Consider the following 20470-nt stretch of genomic DNA (forward strand, 5'->3'; position numbering starts at 1 on the left):
TCTTTGAATGAAAAAAATAAAAATTCCTTGAAAAAATAGATAACTTTAAAGAGAAACAAAGTGTAATAAAAAAAAAAGAGAAATAAAGTATTTTAATTCAAAATTCTTAATATCATTCTCCTTCTCATGAGGATATAACTGAACCTACTAAATGATGCAATATTTTGAAAAATAAAATTGATGAATTTCATAAAACTTAATAAATTCTCCAAAGAAAAAAACTAATTTGAATCTTCTATTAGGCAATCAAAAAACCTGTATAATAAAGTCGATCTAGGTTACAAACCTAAAAATAATATTAAAAGTTTTAGCAACATATGTCATGCAAATAAAACTTTTAAATGCAAAGTTTTTAAATGTAATTATTGCAATAAACATGGTCATGTCGCTCAATTTTGCTTTGTTAAGAAAAATCATGATTGTAAAAATGTTTATTCGCCTTCTCACTTATATAAAGAGTATATTGAAAGAAAAATGAAAAATATATCTGCTACTTCTTATTTCTGCAATTATGATCCTAATTGAAAATCTAAAGAGAATATGAATTATAGTAGCACTAAAGGACCCATGATTATTTGGGTACCTAAAGTTAATACTTGAGCTCTCAATGCAAGAATTCTTCTACAATAGAAAATGTTAAGTGGCACTTTGACAACGCATGGACAAAGCATATTAGTAGAGACAAATATCTCTTATCTTTCTTTTCTTTTAAAAAGAGAGGCATTGTGTCTTACGATGACAACAACCAAGGAAAATCATTGATTACGGTACCATCTATAAGCTTCCCAATCCAACGATTATGGATGTTCTTTTAGTTATTAGATTTAAACATAATTTGCTAAGCACTAGTCAATTGTGTGACAAATGTATATTGTGACTTTTGATTCGTCTAGATGAAGGGTTATAAATTCTAAATCAAATCAATCTCTTTTTATTGGCTTTAGAAGTGGAAATATTTATACCATAACTTTTAATAAAATTCCTTTAAAAGATTAGCTCATATCCACATAGATCATTTAAACAAGTTAGTCCGCGATGATATAGTAATCAATTTTCCAAACTTACATTTGAAAAAACATGGGTTATTTGAAATGGGTTAAAGGGTAAACAAGTAAAGGCATACTTTAAATCTAATTTCTTTTTTTACAGATATGCCTTTACAACTGTTGCATATGGATTTTTCGTTGCCATCCAAAACCATCAGTTTTGACAGAAATTAGTATGCCATTGTAGATGTTGATGACTACTCTCTCTCTCTCCCTCTCTCTCTCTCTCTCTCTCTCTCTATATATATATATATATATATATATATATATATATATATATATATATATATATATATATATATATATGCGTGGGCGCTTTTCTTATCTTATAAAAGAGGCATAGTTGTTGCCTTTTGAAAATCAGCCAAGGTTATCCAGAACAAGAAAAGGCTTAGATATTGCATCTATCTGAAGTGATTACGAAGGTGATTTTTTAAATGTGGATTTCGATAACTATTATAGCGAGAATGAAAATGAGCATATTATGCTCCACAAACTCCCAAAAAAATAAGACATTGGAACGGAAAAATAGACCTCTTGAAGAACTGATAATGCTCAATGAGACTAACCTTCCTATGTACTTATACGCTGATGTAGTAACCACTACTTAGTATTAAAGAATCGTGTCTTGACAAGACCAATTCTGAAACACATGCTTTATGAGTTATAAAAAAAAAGCCAAATATAAAGGTTAATCTTGGAAAATTTAACGCTAAAGCTGATGAAAGTCTACTTTTAGGATATTCCACTTCTAGTAAAACTTTCAAAATCTGTAACAAAATAATAATGTCTATAGAAGAATCAATCCATGTTATCTTTAACGAATCTATGCCTAGATCGTTAGAGGTATAAGTGTCAAATTATGGTGGTATTCTAAAGAACATGTTCTGAGAAGATAAAGATTGAGATGAAGATAAAGACAAGGGTCAATATCAAGGTGAAAATAAATATAAAGATCAAGAAAAAGACCAAAGTAAAACCAATCAAAACGAAGAAACAAACAATTTCTATCAGGATCTAAACAAGGAGTGAAGCACCATAAAGTATTATCCAAACTAAAATATCATTGAAGATATTTCTAAAGAGGTTACAACTTGAAATTCCCTTAATCGTACAAAATTTGTTTCCCAAATTGAGTCAAAGGACGTCAATGAAACTTTCATTAAGGAACATTGGTCTCTAGCTATGTAAGAAGAGTTGAATATATTTGAGAGAAACAGTACTTGGTAACTTGTTCCCAAATCTTCATCTAAGATAATGATTGGAACAAAATGTTTATTTTGCAACAAGCTTGACAAAAAAATGTTTAAAGAAATACCCATTTACAAAAGGATACAATCAACAAGCAGACATAAATATAGGTGAAACCTAAGCTCCTATAGCTAAATTAGATGCCATAAGGATGCATTTAGCCACCACATACATTTTGAATTTGTAAACTCTTCTAAATAGATGTAAAGAGTGTGTTATTGAACGATTACATTATGTTAGAAATGGAGAGATTCTCTTTCTAAACATGTGAGAAAGTTGAAATCTACATGTTGCGAGCAAAATTAGCATAACAGATAATGGAAAATTAACTTATTGACTCAACAAGTATAGAAATATTATTGCAAAGAAATATCGGTTGGTTAAATGTTTCACCATTGATATATAGCTGCATAAGGATCAAGAGGAACATGAACAATAAAAAAGGTTACGGGTAAAAACATTTTTTCGAAAGTGTATTTCCGAAATTTTGAGATACATTTTAGTACAAAATTTTTAGACAAAATAAAAATGTCTCACTTGTAACGTCTTTGTTAATGTAATTTTAGATGCGTCCAAAAATATATCTTTAAAGACATGAGGGTATTTTCAGATTTCTAGAAGTGTGGACAAACCTTAAGAATGAGGAAAAGTAACCCCTAAACCAAAAACTAGGTAAAAAAAGACACAACCATCTTGCCAGGGTAACTAAATAACGGTACTTAGAGATAGATTTTGTAGGTTACGCTCATGTTCATAACCAAAGAGACTACATTTCCTTTCATTTTATCCATTAATATTACGTATAAATTATCTTTGCTTATAAATTATCTCTTAGATACATTTAATCAACCAAACTACAACTAAAAATCCTATAAATCATCTCTTAGTTTATTAGTAATAAAAAATTAAAAATATATATATTTAACACACTTTAAAAAAAATTAAGGAAACTACAACTATAAGACTAAGTTAATTTCTTCACACAACTCTTTAGAAAAAACATACTAGGAGCTATTAGTTGAATCATTAATCAATATTAAATTTGACTATAATAATATAAATATATTAAATAAAAATGTTTGTTCCCATACAAAACAAATCATTTACGTAGATATGTATTTTTAAAAAAAAAAACCCACTTAAAATTCACGATGTTTCATGTGATGGGTGATATTCCTCTTAACTGTTTGTGTTGATGTTTGGCAAACATTATCGTCATCGATATTCTTCTTTTTCTGCTTCTGGTCCCATGAAACTTCTTCAAAGTTCAATTAATTCTTGACGTTTAATATTTATTTTTATATTTTTGAGAAAATTAATAATATTAATTAAAACATTATTAAAAAATTAAGTAATAATATATATATAATAATTTAAAAAATCACATATATTTATTGTAAAATTTATGAGATAATACTATTGAAAAAATAACAAACATAGAGAAAAATAGGAACAAGGAGAAAAAACTATGGTCGTTGTCAAATGATAACCAAAGAATAACAATATGTGAAAATTGTTACAACACAGACTACCGGCCTTGGCCACCCCAAGGCCCCAATACACTCGTACTCTCCAAAACAAATATTTAATTACACGTCACAAAAAAAATATTTAACTACCCCTCACAATAAATATTTAACTACCCCTCACAACACTCTAAAATAATAGTATAAGAGAAAATATAAAAAGTCAAATATAAGCTTAACGTGTTTTTGACAGGTGCATCTTGAAACGGAGAGCTTTAATCCTATATATAGTTTTGGACTCCCTCTTCCTTCACTAAATTAAGCGATGTGAGACTTCAAAGAACTTGTATCCTATATATAGCATTGGACTCCCTCTCCCGTTACAAAACTAATTAATGTAGGACTTCTTCAACATATATATATTTTCAACCAAACCCAACAATCTCCACCTTGTTTAAAAATAATACATTACCTTTTATTATCTTCACCGACAATCATACTCCACCATAAAGGTAAACCCTGTGAATTTGAGGACAAATTCTATTTAAGGGGAAGGATGTAATACCTTGGCCTCCTAACATTGGTAATTATCATCTAATAAATTTTAACTGTGATAATTACATGTGTTGTGATGCTAATGTCCCTAACTAATTAGAGAATTTACTTGTTAAATGACAAATTAGTAAGTTGGGGGAATAATGGTAATTTCACCCCTTGAATATATATATATATATATATATATATATATATATATATATATATATATATATATATATATATATATATATATATATATATATATATATATATATATATATATATATATATATATATATATATATATATATATATATATATATATATATATATATATATATATATGTGGCAACTTCAATTCTTTCTCTCATTCCACTTTATTTTCCAAGTAGTAAATATGAAGCAGTAGTAAATATGAAGCAAGGAGGGAGAAATAAAGATGGAGCACGTGAGAAGAAGGAGAAAGAATATGGAGGGATACCAAGTTCTCCTCCTGCAACTTCATCATTAAGCTTATCTCATTCCTTGCAACCATCATCTTTTCAATTGCAATTTCCATCCTGCATATTCGTTTCTAATTTTTCAAAGGTGAGTTCTTAGTTAGAACTTGGGGGATTTATAAATCTTACATCATCAAGGGGGTAGGGTTTATGTTTGATGCTTGGAATCATGTTACTTGTGTGATCAAGTACTTAAATGTGATGTATGTGTTAAATTGTATGTTTGATATGTAGTATTTCCTAATTCTATTTTTGCATGTTGTGATTGTAGAGTTAGTTTTACTTCCCTATGTGTTTCATTTTTCTATGTTCTATCACTCTCGCTTAGCGAGATATTGGGTTGCTAAGCGAGCACTCATGCGAGTATGGAAAGAGAAGGTTTCTTTTAAAGACAGTAGTTGACCTAATACTTTTTTGTTTCCACATAAGATAATATTACGTTTTCTCTAAGAGAATATTAATTGTTTTGATGGATTGAAGAATATTAGGAAAGAAATTTGTCACCAATGGAGGGGCGTGCCATTGATTATTAACTATGAAGCCACCAACCTTGACTTTGTAAGCCTCCTTATACAGTAGGCTTACAAACTTTATGCTAGGCTACTGTGACTAATTTTTTTTATAAATACCTCCACTCCATAAACAAGTTCTCATGTATTGCTCTAAAGTTTTGTTGATAAAAATTAGTCAGAAATAGATAATAATAGTATAGATCATACTTTTAATAAGTTGTATATGATTAAAAAAATTATAAACGAATCAATTGTGCGAACAAAAAAAACTAAAATAAAATAAAAAAAGGGCATGAAAAATGTGGTAGATAAAACAACTAAAACACCCTTTATGTCAATACAACAAATTCATTATGATTTCTAATTTTAATGTATGAGTATTTTGGAGAGTTTAGGTGGAAATACAAAAATAGAAAGTGAAAACAATAGAAAGAGTAATGACAACAAATAATATTTAGCGTAATAAATTTGTGTTCATTGATGTATATGTGTTGGATATTTTAAGTTAGATCTAACATCACAACTTTACAAAAATAAAAAATAGTTCAACAATTTCCAACTAACATCTATAAGAATGGTAAAAAATAGACAAAGGTACAAGTATATATAGAGTTGATAATTCTTATTTTTAAGCACACATTAATATCAATTCTTTTCTAAGTATTCATAGCGCCATGAAGATCTTGATTCTCTTTAGTATTACCATTGCATGTAGCTTTTTGGGAAATCTTGTTTCAAATGCTAACCCTCTACCGTACGAAGCCATCTTTAACTTTGGTGACTCTACAAGTGATACTGGAAATTCCGCATTTGACCATCCACCAATGGATAAAGATAGTCCTTATGGTTCAACGTACTTCAAACATCCAGCAGGACGCTTATCTAATGGGAGACTCATCATAGATTTTATAGGTACTTTTACATATATATTTCTCTCTTTCTAATTCCTTATGGTTCAACTTACCTTTATATAGTTGTTAGAATTAAAATCAACAATACTTAATGTTGACATGTGTTTGATCGAAAATCCAATAGCTCACGATCATTTAAGACTGTTTGGCTTAATGAATACTTTCTTTTCAAAATAAATATTTAATTGCAGCTGAAGCGTACGGGTTACCTTTTTTACCGGCCTATAAAAATATCACAAAAAGCCAAGAAGATATTAAAAAGGGAGTCAATTTTGCATATGCTGGTGCAACTGCACTTGAGTTCAAGTATTTTGCTCGTAGTGGAGTTAGACCACTTGCAACAGAAAATTCATTGAATGTGCAATTTGGTTGGTTTAAGAAGCTAAAACCATCCTTATGTAAAAGCAAAGAAGGTTTTGCCCTAACTCCTTGCATATCATATATTCTGTGTCAAATGGATGAATTTTATTTTATATGACTAACATATTTTTTTGTGAATTCATAGAGTGTAACAACTTCTTCAAACAATCATTGTTTCTAGTGGGAGAGATTGGTGGGAATGATGTTTTTTCTCATATTTCTAAAACTGTTACAGAACTTCGTGAAATAGTTCCTTTAATTGTCGAATCCATTACAAATACAACTTCAGTATGTTTTATCAAAATTTAAAAGTTAATTTTTTTCATTTCTAGAATAATTATGTTTGAGTTTTAATATTATTGAGTAAATAATATTCTTTGATAAACAAAAATGATTTACTTATTTCTCTATGATAGGCATTAATCGAAGAAGGAGCAGCAGAGCTAGTGGTTCCTGGAAACTTTCCAATAGGTTGCAATGCTGGATTATTGTCTGTAGTAAATAGTCAAAAGAAAGAAGACTATGATGAATTTGGATGTTTGATATCTTACAACACTTTCACTGAATACTTTAATGAACAACTAAAAAGTTCCATAGAGACATTAAAACAAAAACATCCTCAAGCTAAGATAGTATACTTTGACTACTACAGGGCTGCCAAACGTTTATATCAAGCACCACAACAATATGGTTTGTGGAGATAGTATTTTCTTTTCATATCAAATTTATATTAATTTATTCTTGTCAAATTCTTTTTAACACGTACCCTATTTTGTGTACATTAATGCTGCAGGATTTAATTCTGATAAGGTTGAGTTTTTGAAAGCTTGTTGTGGAGGTGGTGGACCATACAATGTTAATGAAAAATTTTGTGGAACGCCTGGTACAACTGTTTGCTCTGATCCTTCGAAACAAATAAATTGGGATGGAGCCCACTTTACTGAAGCAGCACACAAGCAAATAGCAAAAGGTTTAGTGGAAGGACCTTTTGCAAATCCTTCTCTAAAATCTGCTCCTTTTAAGATAACATAGAGCTAATAACAACACACTTTAAGAAAGACATTCTTTGATGAATTTTAAACATGATTGGACTTTGTTTCTATCAGGAGCATTTTAAATGTATTTTATATAACTTATATAAATAGATTTAAATTTGAATCATCATCAGTAAATGAATTAAAAATTTCATTCTATTTATAATAGTTAGATGCGTAAAAGATTCATTTACCTTCATATAATACGTTATTTTTATTGAAATTTAATAAATATTATACACACACAGAATTGTTTTTTTTTTCCGGCTTTTTTCCTTTAAAAGTTTAATTTTGCGATCTTTATGGAATAATCTATCAAATTGCAATTTATCTCTAATTTTATAGTTAACCATTTTCTTTCAAATATTATAGTTAAGACCTTTTTGCTAAGCGTGGCAAAGAGGGCGGCGCGCCTCGTTTAGGCATGTCCTATTTAAGCCCGTCCAAAGCATAGTAAGGTGGGCCAACTTAGGCGTCTGAGTTAAAAATTCAAGCCCGTCCCATTTACTAAAGAGTTGGTGGGTGGCAGGACGACTCGCCAAACTTTTTTTAAAAAATTTGATTTAAAACATTACTAAAAAGGCCGACAAAAGATTTTTTTGACATTGCATAATAGAAATTTAACAAGTATTAAACAAATAACAAAATTTTAATCATTGCCGATGAGACCTAGTTTTGAAAGGATGAAATAAGATTTTATTTATATAAGAAGAGGGAACATTCCGTTTTTTACCAATAAATAAAAAAATAGTGGACTAGGTTCCTCAATGCACTGTCCAATTTTCATTCTAAGTAAAAAAAATAGTTTTAATAGAAAATATGGGGGCAAACACCTCCCCCCTCCTCAAACTATTTTTTAAGAGGGTTAGACGGGGCAGCCTAACCTAAGACATCGAGCCAAAAACCTCAGTATAGCGCACCAAAAATGGTAGGTCAAATATGACGGCCTAATCGGTTGAACCCATTTGCACTAGTTCGTGTTTTATCATCATAGTCTTGCCCCCATCTTTCACTTATATAGTTTTACTGGTATAATCATCAATTAACTAATTACATTGTCTTTGAATTTTAGCCACATATATAATATTAACCTTATAACATTAACCTTAGTTTCTGCTTTAAATATTTTTTTTTAGGAAAAAGAGTTTCTAAATATTCCTAATTCAAAAATAAATTTTGTGGTAAAGTGGGAAAATCATGTGAACACATTTTTAGTAAAATAACCAGGAAAACAGTTCATTTAAATATTCATCATTATCCAAATCTCCATATCCACTATGGCATGGAATCTGGCTATATATTCTACTGTTGATTTATCTACCTCACCAACAAACTTAGTAAATTTAGGGATATTAGTTTTCCGAGGTATTTCAGTTTTGAAGGTGAGATATACGCAAAATGGGGAGACGGTTGAATTTTAGTTGTTTTAAACTTTTTTTTGATATATATATATATATATATATATATATGGGGACAACTCTAGTGAGAACACTTGGTTATTATGAGAAATGAGAATAATGAATCACGACCATTAAATTTTGATTTGTTGATTTTAATGAACTGGATTGGTTTCTCTTTCTATGTTGATTTAAAATAAATATTAAGGATCATAGAAAGAGAAACCAATCCAGCCCATTAAAATCAACAAATCAAAATTTAATGGTCGTGATTCATTGTTCTCATTTCTCATAATAACCAATTGTTCTTACTTGAGTCGTCCCATATATATATATATATATATATAGACACACACGTGCACAAATATCTTGTTGTAAAGCTTGTTCATAGTCTCAAATGTCAAGAAAATATAATGTTTTAGTTTTCCTTTCTAAATAACTCCTCTATGATCAATAGATATAATAGTTAGCATGATTTGAACTAATTTATCTATAATGATCTTAGTTATGATATTAAATTTGAAGTTTGACGTTTCAATGGATATGAATCGCTTAATTATGTCACCATTTGGATATTTGGAAAAGAGAACAAATAGTATTAATTACAATACTATTTGTCCTCAGTTCCGAATATCCAATAATTAACAAATTTGGAAGGAGCTATCCAATTGTAAGAACTATAACACTACTATAATAACATGATACTTGATAATATATTTTAAGATTTGGCAATAGAAGGCTTTTTGCCTCTCTTTTAAACTATTTACATTGGGGAAAATGTTTTATTCAAGCATGAGAGAATTTTCATATTTTTATTGCATTAGTTTGTGTGTTTTATTTTGCACGAAAAAAAATTATCAAACTTTCTTTTTCTTGAAATCATTTACTAAGTTATTTGAATAAAGATAATATGCATATGTATATTAACTATGAAACTTTGAAAGGAAAACCAATCCTAAGGTGCATTAAATTTAAATTAGTCATTGGTTTTTATATCTTGACAATCAGTATGTTCTAATCAGGCTCTATTTTGACTTTTACTTGATTCATAACCTCCATTTGTTGGGGAAAATAACAAACATAGAGAAAAAGAGGAACAAAATAATAAAATAAGATATTAAAATGCAAACTTCTAAATCTTAATGGGAAAATTGTTACAACACATAATATACCCTCAACTAACCCAAGCCCCCAATACACTCACACCCACCAAAATAAATATTTAACTACATCTCAAAACACTCTAATACAATAGCATAAGAGAATAAAGAAAGTTAAATACAAGCTTAAAATGTTTTTGACTAGTGCATCTTAAAAAGAAAAACATAAATCCTATATATAGCCTTGGACTCCTTCTTCCTTCACAAAAATAAGCGATGTGTGACTTCTTTAACATATATATTTTCAACCAAACCCAACAATCTCCACCTTGATTTAAAATAATACATTAACTTTCTTTGTCTTCACCGACATCAAACTCCACCATAAAGAGTATCAACATGTATATTTTCAACCAATCTCATCAATCTCCACCTTGATTGAAAATAATGTTAGAACATGAAATGTTCTGATCAATATTTCTAGTTTTGATGATAATATTATATATGAATTTTGCATAAGACAATGTGGTACTCTAATTATTCACGTTTTTCATTTTAGGAAAAGTCTTAAAGAGTATGCATTAAATCATCATTCAGAAGCTCTGACCCAGAAGATCTGGATGGCTTCATTAGAACATGGTTTTGAGGAAATCAGAACATGATCTAGAAGGCATCAGAAGATGGCAATCAGAATGAAGGCTCTGAAGATCTGATGGTATCACGCTACAAAGAATTTCCAAAGTCTGATGACTGAAGTTACATCTGCACCAACGTTGAAGACTCTGATATTCAAACGTCATTCTAATAGACTGAGTCTAGAAGCAAGTACAAGATGAAAAAGCTACAACGTCAAATCTGTCTGTCTGACAAAAGGAACGTTAGAAGCTACAAAAGGCAAAGTCAGAAGTAGCAGTTAATGCAAGGCTCGAGGTAGTTGACAAAAGAGTGAAACATTAAATGCAACTTGTACTGTACACGCAAAGCATTTAATGCAGTACTATTCAACGGTCATATTCTCATGCCTATAAAAGGAAGAAGTCAGCAAGGAGAAACGTTAGAAATTCTACGTTCATTCTTTATTCTTTCTCATCATCTGACTCTGATCTTTCTCACGAACAAAGAAGAAATCTTCATCTTCAACCTCACAAATCTTGTAATATCTTAGTGAGTGTTAGAACTTAATCTTGAGAGAAAAATCACTTGGTGATTATAGATTATTTAGAAGCACATTAAACTCTTGTAATATTGTTTACTAATTTTGTAAAAGGGAATTCCTAGAGTGATCAAGTTATGATCTGTATACTCTAGAAGACTTAGAAGTTGTCTAAGTGGAATACCATTGTAATCAAGATTGATTAGTGGATTAAATCCTCAATTGAGGTAAATCACTCTGTAAGGGGTGGACTGGAGGTAGTTTGATTAACAACGAACCAGGATAAAAATAACTGTGTGATTATTTTTTATCTGCCATTTTTAGAAACAACCCTTATTCAATCCCCCCTTTCTAAGTGTTTTTTCCCATATATATATATATATATATATATATATATATATATATATATATATATATATATATATATATATATATATATATATATATATATATATATATATATATCAACTAAATCCAACAAATACTTGTAAATTCTTTGGTAATATTTAGCATTGTTGTTTGAATATTTACCAATTTTTTTTATTGAAATACATAGTAATACGTAGTTTATTTACTTTCTTTTTTTAAATGAAAGTATTTTACTTAATTAAATACTTGAAAAGTGGCAATAACATACGTATGCAATCAAACAATATATACTAATCCGACCAAGTTAAAGAATTTTTTATCGTTAATGAGTACATTTCAAACACATCAAAAAACAATACTAGTTCTTTATATAAAGTCATGATCAATCAAGTTCACTTATGTGGATTAGGGAATAACGAAAGAAAATAACATAAAAACGACCTACGGAGATACCAAAAGTCATAAACTATGCTTAAAAAGGGTGTGAACTAAATTCATTGTCACTAAAAACAACTTAAGATCTCTTTATAACCTCTAAAAGTCACAAATATTTTTTGATGCAAAAGAACGACATTGTTTTCTTAACCATGGATGATTTACATGGATAAGGACATGCATGGAATTTTAGTTTTAGTTTCTTTTTGCTTTGGTCATCATGCACACAAAATACCAAACATGTATCAATCATTTAAAACGGTTTCTATATTAAACAAGAGTCGGAAGTTATTATAAACTAAAACAATGTGTATTATTTTAATGAGTAACACTGTGTTTAATATAACTTTACATAGAAATTATCCCCTAGGAATGTCTAAAAGCCAACATTTTAATGAGCTTCATAAAGTTCATTAACATTTGAGTCTTCATACTCTAGTTTTGTATAATTAAGTCATCTATCAACAATAAGTATACTCAAAATTGATTAAGTGTGTGAGATTTATAATAACTACTCATATCATTTACCCACCATCTCTTGTCATTTACTAACTTACCACTAGTGAGTAATTAATTAATTAACCACCATTCACTTACTAATAATTAACATATATTTTCTATTTATAAGAGAAATTTTACTTTTTAAATTTTTTAAATAATAAATGTATCTGGATTGTATTATTGATCAAATATATTAATTATTCAATAAATTTAAAAAGTCAATTTTCTCTTATAAATAGGATTAGATGGAGTATTAATCTAATAGCTTTAGTCAACTAAACACAATTCAGTTGGTACTTGAATGTACATTGATTTTATTTTTTTTTGAAATTTTGATATTTGGTCTTGCAATCGACTAATTTAAGAAGGTCAATCCTACCGCCCACTTGCAGAGTCTTCGTTTAAAGTGAGAGTAAAGTTTTGTATGGACTTGACTCAACACATAAATTATTTAAAATTTAAACCTATATAGGTGTGTTACTTATGTTTCAAGCTATTGTTCTTGATCGAAGCTTTTAAGCAAGATCAAGTATTTGTTGATTAAGAAGTTCTTAATCTAGTGTCTCTTGTAATTGAATAATGAGGTAAAGGGCCATCAGTATCAGTAACGTGTGTTGTTATTGTGAGACATCACTGCAGTGATTGAAATTGAGAGGGGTTTCTCTTATCTAGGAAGTTCTTAGGTAGAAGTTGTAACACCCTTCTAAGCCTCGCGGAAATTTTATTAAATAATCAGAGTAAAAATATAAATACAAGGGTGATACAATTATTAAAAAAACAAATAAACCAATTATGGTCGAAGTCATGCTTCATTAGGAAACGATTTACCAAAACATAATCATATTTATCACAGCGGAATGGGAAACAACGTCAATACAGCCAAATGGAAATATAATCCAACACCAAATAAAATAGAGTAATCTCTTAAAACTCTAAAACTATCGTTCCCCAGTGTTACAAGATCAGAGCATGACCGACACGACCCAAAACAACGGATAAACTCTACGAGTCATCCTCACCGAGCACTAATGCCGCTACTTCTCAAATCTGAAAAATGTCAACAAGTAAGGGTGAGTCTCATTCTCAATTAATCAATGTTATGCATTCATAAGCAACAAAACATCATAATATATCATTCACCCAATTTGTCATATATTCAGATATTCAATGATCATTCATCAATCACAACAAATACAACAATTACAACAAATACGACACCAAACACAACACTGAAATTCAATTCAATCATGTTATGACAAAGATGCATATGACCAACTGACACTATGCATGTGGTACCAATAAACCGTGGAATCAATCCACCTAACCGATCTACGCCTCATCGAGATACGGCCCACCGACACAATTTCCACACAATGGGAAATATGTCCACCAACGATCCAAACATCACCGGGATCCATCATCCAATGCATATGAATGAATGTACACATATACCATACTTAAAAACATCACCGATCCGATGCACCGCATCGTCTCATCATAACTCACCATTTTCATCACCGAATAAGTATGTACACGCTGCACAATCATTCAATTATTCACATATATTTACATCAAATATATCATTCAATCATTACCGTCATATTATCACAACAATCATGATAATAGTCACAACAAATCTATCACCGCATCAACACATTGTCACATTCAAAAACATATGCACACAATGTTACATTCAATCATACATGTCCACATATAACATGTAATCATCACATTAATAATAATAACGGTTCATTCCATCATCCCACGAAAACATTGTCATGTTTACACAATTCCACATACACACAATGTATATCACCGAAGCAATTAAATAATCTTTTAAAAATAATTCGGATCACCGCCCATCTCACTAATTCATCATATAAAATATTTAATTTGCTTTACAACGTCCCAAACGGCACCAAGAAAGGATACACGGATAAAAAGATACGTTATTTTAAAGTTTTAGAAAAATTCAACACAGCAAAGTTCGCTCAGCGAAGCCCGACAGAAACGAATCCTTCAGACCTCCGCTCAGCGGACCTCTAGCGACGCCCAACAGAAGCAAACTACGTTGGGACCTCCGCTCAGCGGACCCCCTCCGCTCAGCGGACCTGCGATTTCACCAATTCTCAGGTCTGCGACAGACCTGCGATTTCATACCCTTTTCACCCAAAAACAATTCCAGACATCATATACAAGCATACAAACATCGGATTTCTCACCACACATCATTATACATCAAAACAAACATCAATAACCAACAATCTATACAAATTCATCAATCATCCCAAATCATAACATACCTAACAATATCAAATCCCAATATACCCAATCGAATCGAATCATAGGTTAATCCATCCTATTACCCATAATCACATAATAAAAATTAACCGGAAGAGTCCCCCCTTACCTTAGCCACGAATCTGGACATTTCTCCTTCTTCTCCATCAAACCCGTAAGGCTCTTTTCATCACTTTCAGCAAGAATATCCAATCTTCAAACCCGCTTATCTCCCTCACCGAGAACTTCCCTGACACGAACTAATATATCAAATCGAAGGAAATTTCATGTAGAATCCGAATCTTCAAGAATTACCTGATTTGGAGCTACGAGCAGAGAGTTATGACCCATTTTGTGAGGGTTGCACCATGAATACGAAAATCCCTTTTCTCCATGAATTCTCCTTCTCTCCCTCTTAGGTTTTCCTTCTCTATTTCTCAATTTTCTCTTATTTACTTGTTTTATTAAAACATGGCATAATTTAGTAATGGGCTCAACATTTAACACCCCCTCATTACTAAATACCTCACTTGGCCCAAAGACCCATACTCCATAATTCTTCCAATTAGTTCAACGAAAATACCAAATAAATTCCAAATAATAATTTAATTTCCGATTAAATTAAAATTAGAAAATATGGGGTGTTACAACTCTCCCCCACTAAAAGAGTTTTCGTCCTCGAAAACATACTTCCAGTGAAAAGTTTCAGATAGAGCCTTTCATCTGACTCTCCAGTTCCCATGCAACATTTCCATCAGTCGATCCTAAAAATCCATCTGACATCACCAACAGGAAACACATCTCACGCATTCATTTCTCGGCTCTTGCGTCGCATTTGACTACCCAAAGGTATACTACTCGTTATACGTCCAAAAGGTTAACAACAATAGAATATTGAGGTACAACCCATACAATACGCCCAATAACTGAATAATATAATTACACAACCCGTGGTATGATCACACCTGATCAACACTGCAGCAATGCATTCCATATACGAACGTACCAACCTGAAATACACTTTCCCATTTTCGCGATAAGGTAATACTTACACTTTTCACCAACCGCTTCCATCAAGAAACTCAATAATAATATTCCTATATCATTGGATTTCAACTATCTGAATCCTCTTAAGTCACACCAGCAACTCTCCAACACGTTACATTCCGCTTCCGCTACACTACTTCGATTACTCATTACAATCATCTACACCAATTAGATTTCTTAGTTTTGCCCAATTCCAACTCTCTTTACTCATTCGTTTAAAATCCTCATTTACCATACATGGTATTAATTTACCACTTAGCAATACTTATACTCATTCAACAACAAATTCCTGAGTTACTACATCTATTAAGACATTCCAATCATCGGAACAAGTACACATGAGTAGTTATAATCACACTCATCAACCTCGATATACCATTGCTTACAAAATAGCTCAACTGAGTCCCACTCTTCTCCAAGAATTAAATCAACTTCGTCCTTCATAGAGTATAATTCCTCATTATATCTGGAAATCTACAATAACACCTTTCAACAGCACAAAATTATTATAGCATCATATAGTATCAACTCATCGTCTTAACTTCGCCGAATGCATACTCGTCAACCACGTACAACCATAATAACATGTTCATCATCTCGGAAATTATTCAGAAGAGTTCTAATTCTTCGACACGACATCCTTACATCCACTGGATTCTATATCCAGCATATAGATCAATACATATTCTCTATGTAGGCTCCCGACCTATTAATTCCTCACTGTCCACGAGTAGTACTCACAACACAACTCCACATCACACTTTCGCTACGCGACTCTGATTACCCATCTTAGGTCATCATCCAATATATTGCACTCTTTCATATTCACTTCTTCATAAGTTCACACAACATGGTGAGTGATTTATTCTTTACGGCTTAGTACCCATCGCATCTTATACCATTAAGGTAACAAAACAAGTTCATTCTATTTATATGATTCCGCCTACTATCAACAAGAGATTAAGGGTGATCAAGTCCTCAATTTGTCAATAGATAGCTGACAACCACATTTAAGCATAAATTGTCGTTACTACATAATAGTGTCCTTCTTCTGGAATATTCTTTCAAAGCTCAAAAACATCAAGAACACAAACCTGCTCACTAAACCTCGTCATACCGTTCTCGTCGATTCTGAATTCACTGCCTTTACCTTGGTAATTCAAAGTCAACTTATCGGTCAACTCAACATTAGCTTTCTGACCTTCTCTAATCCCATCAAGAATACCACTAGTCAGCTTTAACATACCCAATCTAACACTCTTAGGAGTACCTTCACATATCAATCTCAAATATCTAAATTGTCCAATTAAATCCAACTCTTTCACCATCAGCACCAACATATTTAAAGACTTCTTACTCAACGCATAAGCTAGTACTTGTTAATTTTGCATCAATACACCACCCAAACTCATCGGTGACGCATCACAATATACCACAAACGGTTCTAAAGTTTATTTCACTTTTACTACTAATCCACCCCTCACTTAAAATCCATCGGCACTCAAATCATCTTTATTACCGAACATCTCGTCAACTTATTCATCAACAACATATACTACTCAACTTCGTTTCACACAATCGCGGTAGTAGGCATTCCTATTCAACAAGTTTCACACTTCCTTAACCAAATTCAAAATCTCTCTTCATAGGATCACCTCTACTGTATTTATAACTCTCCCATAAGTTAGAACATAATTTTACCTCTTCGTAGGCTCAAACGGTACATCAATCCGACACTCGGAACTCAAGATATGAATTTTCCAATCATTATCCGAAATGCAACATCGACATCATGCAGCGACGCTCTATACGGTATTCGTAAAACTCTTCAAATGGTATATTAAATTCTTAAAATTACTTCTCAACAACCTTCTAATTATTCCTTCAATCCGTCCAACACTGACACTGACATCCCGTGCGGTACCAATAAGTCTAGTTCTAAGAACAAGAGTAACCGTAACTTTACCTCTTTCCAACGTCTCCCTGTCGCAATTAATTATGTTACAGCTGCTGCAACCATTTTGATAACAAAGTTCATCTCATTAGCTTTCCGACGCTTCAAACGGAACTCAAATCGGATGTCCAGAACTCTAGTTATGAATTTTCGAAGTTCTGCAGCTATTCAGCAATTTTCCCGCGTTTTGCTTACGAAAATCTCACTCCAAAACTCATTCTCTTCAACTCGATCACATTCCAAACAACCCCTTATCATATCTCTTCACTTCCAAACATTCTTATAACTTGAGCAACACATCCCATCGCCGAAGTGCGATTTCTGAAACATTACGACATCAATCCTCTTTGTAAACTTGTAGCTGAACCTCTTCCGAGACGTAAGGCTACTCAACTGACAACTTCGCAGCACACCAGCAGAGCTGATACATTGCAACTTTCTAATTTTCCCTCTCCTACAAATAATCATCAATTGCATATAATCATCCTCCTTCAAGATGCTCCAACTTAATTACCAGTCAAGTCTTAATTCCAAGTCACCTTCAATTCGGAAAACAACAACTCCAACAACGCTTACACTGTTGCCAACAACAGCCTACTGAATCAATCATCTTACAACTGAAACATAACCGAGAAGCGAAGCTTCTCCCCCACTTGTTTCAAACCAACTTCTGCAACAAACAACCAAGTACCGACAGTGATTCACTCACATGTCGCGTACCAAGGGATAATACACCGACAGTATTCAACAGTCGCGCAACTCAACTGACTCGACAATTGGCCGGACGGACCGACCTGCTCTGATACCACTATTGTAACACCCTTCTAAGCCTCGCGAAAATTTTAATAAATAATCAGAGTAAAAATATAAATACAAGGGTGCCATAATTATTAAAAAAACAAATAAACTAATTATGGTCGAAGTCATGCTTCATTAGGAAACGATTTACCAAAACATAATCATATTTATCACAGCGGAATGGGAAACAACGTCAATACAGCCAAATGGAAATATAATCCAACACCAAATAAAATAGAGTAATCTCTTAAAACTCTAAAACTATCGTTCCCCAGTGTTACAAGATCAGAGCATGACCGACACGACCCAAAACAACGGATAAACTCTACGAGTCATCCTCACCGAGCACTAATGCCGCTACTTCTCAAATCTGAAAAATGTCAACAAGTAAGGGTGGGTCTCATTCTCAATTAATCAATGTTATCCATTCATAAGCAACAAAACATCATATTATATCATTCACCCAATTTGTCATATATTCAGATATTCAATGATCATTCATCAATCACAACAAATACAACAATTACAACAAATACGACACCAAACACAACACTGAAATTCAATTCAATCATGTTATGACAAAGATGCATTTGACCAACTGACACTATGCATGTGGTACCAATAAACCGTGGAATCAATCCACCTAACCGATCTACGCCTCATCGAGATACGGCCCACCGACACAATTTCCACACAATGGGAAATATGTCCACCAACGATCCAAACATCACCGGGATCCATCATCCAATGCATATGAATGAATGTACACATATACCATACTTAAAAACATCACCGATCCGATGCACCGCATCGTCTCATCATAACTCACCATTTTCATCACCGAATAAGTATGTACACACTGCACAATCATTCAATTATTCACATATATTTACATCAAATATATCATTCAATCATTACCGTCATATTATCACAACAATCATGATAATAGTCACAACAAATCTATCACCGCATCAACACATTGTCACATTCAAAAACATATGCACACAATGTTACATTCAATCATACATGTCCACATATAACATGTAATCATCACATTAATAATAATAACGGTTCATTCCATCATCCATTGAAAACATTGTCATGTTTACACAATTCCACATACACACAATGTATATCACCGAAGAAATTAAATAATCTTTTAAAAATAATTCGGATCACCGCCCATCTCACCAATTCATCATATAAAATATTTAATTTGCTTTACAACGTCCCAAACGGCACCAAGAAAGGATACACGGATAAAAAGATACATTATTTTAAAGTTTTAGAAAAATTCAACACAGCAAAGTTTGCTCAGCGAAGCCCGACAGAAACGAATCCTTCAGACCTCCGCTCAGCGGACCTCTAGCGACGCCCAACAGAAGCAAACTACGTTGGGACCTCCGCTCAGCGGACCCCCTCCGCTCAGCGGACCTGCGATTTCACCAATTCTCAGGTCTGCGACAGACCTGCGATTTCATACCCTTTTCACCCAAAAACAATTCCAGACATCATATACAAGCATACAAACATCGGATTTCTCACCACTCATCATTATACATCAAAACAAACATCAATAACCAACAATCTATACAAATTCATCAATTATCCCAAATCATAACATACCTAACAATATCAAATCCCAATATACCCAATCGAATCGAATCATAGGTTAATCCATCCTATTACCCATAATCACATAATAAAAATTAACCGGAAGAGTCCCCCCTTACCTTAGCCACGAATCTGGACATTTCTCCTTCTTCTCCATCAAACCCGTAAGGCTCTTTTCATCACTTTCAGCAAGAATCTCCAATCT

The 20470-nt window shown here is 32.0% G+C and overlaps 1 protein-coding gene across 2 annotated transcripts; it reads left to right on the plus strand.

The window, feature by feature from the left end:
* Nucleotides 1-4681: 4681 nt before the first annotated feature.
* LOC131629125 (GDSL esterase/lipase At5g45910-like) lies at nt 4682-7769 on the plus strand. 2 transcript variants are annotated; one of them, XM_058899929.1, is made up of 6 exons: nt 4682-4888; nt 6028-6224; nt 6415-6636; nt 6729-6871; nt 7000-7273; nt 7377-7768. In XM_058899929.1, the coding sequence occupies exons 2-6, from the start codon at nt 6137-6139 to the stop codon at nt 7613-7615; spliced, it is 966 nt and encodes a 321-aa protein (XP_058755912.1). In that variant the 5' UTR covers nt 4682-4888; nt 6028-6136; the 3' UTR covers nt 7616-7768. The 2 variants fall into 2 exon arrangements, with proteins under 2 accessions (XP_058755912.1, XP_058755911.1); XM_058899928.1 differs by having other exon boundaries at nt 4682-6224; nt 7377-7769.
* Nucleotides 7770-20470: the final 12701 nt, after the last annotated feature.

This window comes from Vicia villosa, unplaced genomic scaffold, assembly GCF_029867415.1.
Source record: "Vicia villosa cultivar HV-30 ecotype Madison, WI unplaced genomic scaffold, Vvil1.0 ctg.000509F_1_1, whole genome shotgun sequence".
NCBI classification, from domain to species: Eukaryota; Viridiplantae; Streptophyta; class Magnoliopsida; order Fabales; family Fabaceae; genus Vicia; species Vicia villosa.

What these genes read in the sequence shown, in the direction of transcription:
- LOC131629125 (XM_058899928.1), top strand. Translation starts at nt 5,987, where the DNA reads ATGAAGATCTTGATTCTCTTTAGTATTACCATTGCATGTAGCTTTTTG. An exon ending in ACTCATCATAGATTTTATAG is followed by an intron (nt 6,225 to 6,414) that starts GTACTTTTACAT and finishes ATTTAATTGCAG; the next exon opens with CTGAAGCGTACGGGTTACCT. An exon ending in CTTATGTAAAAGCAAAGAAG is followed by an intron (nt 6,637 to 6,728) that starts GTTTTGCCCTAA and finishes GTGAATTCATAG; the next exon opens with AGTGTAACAACTTCTTCAAA.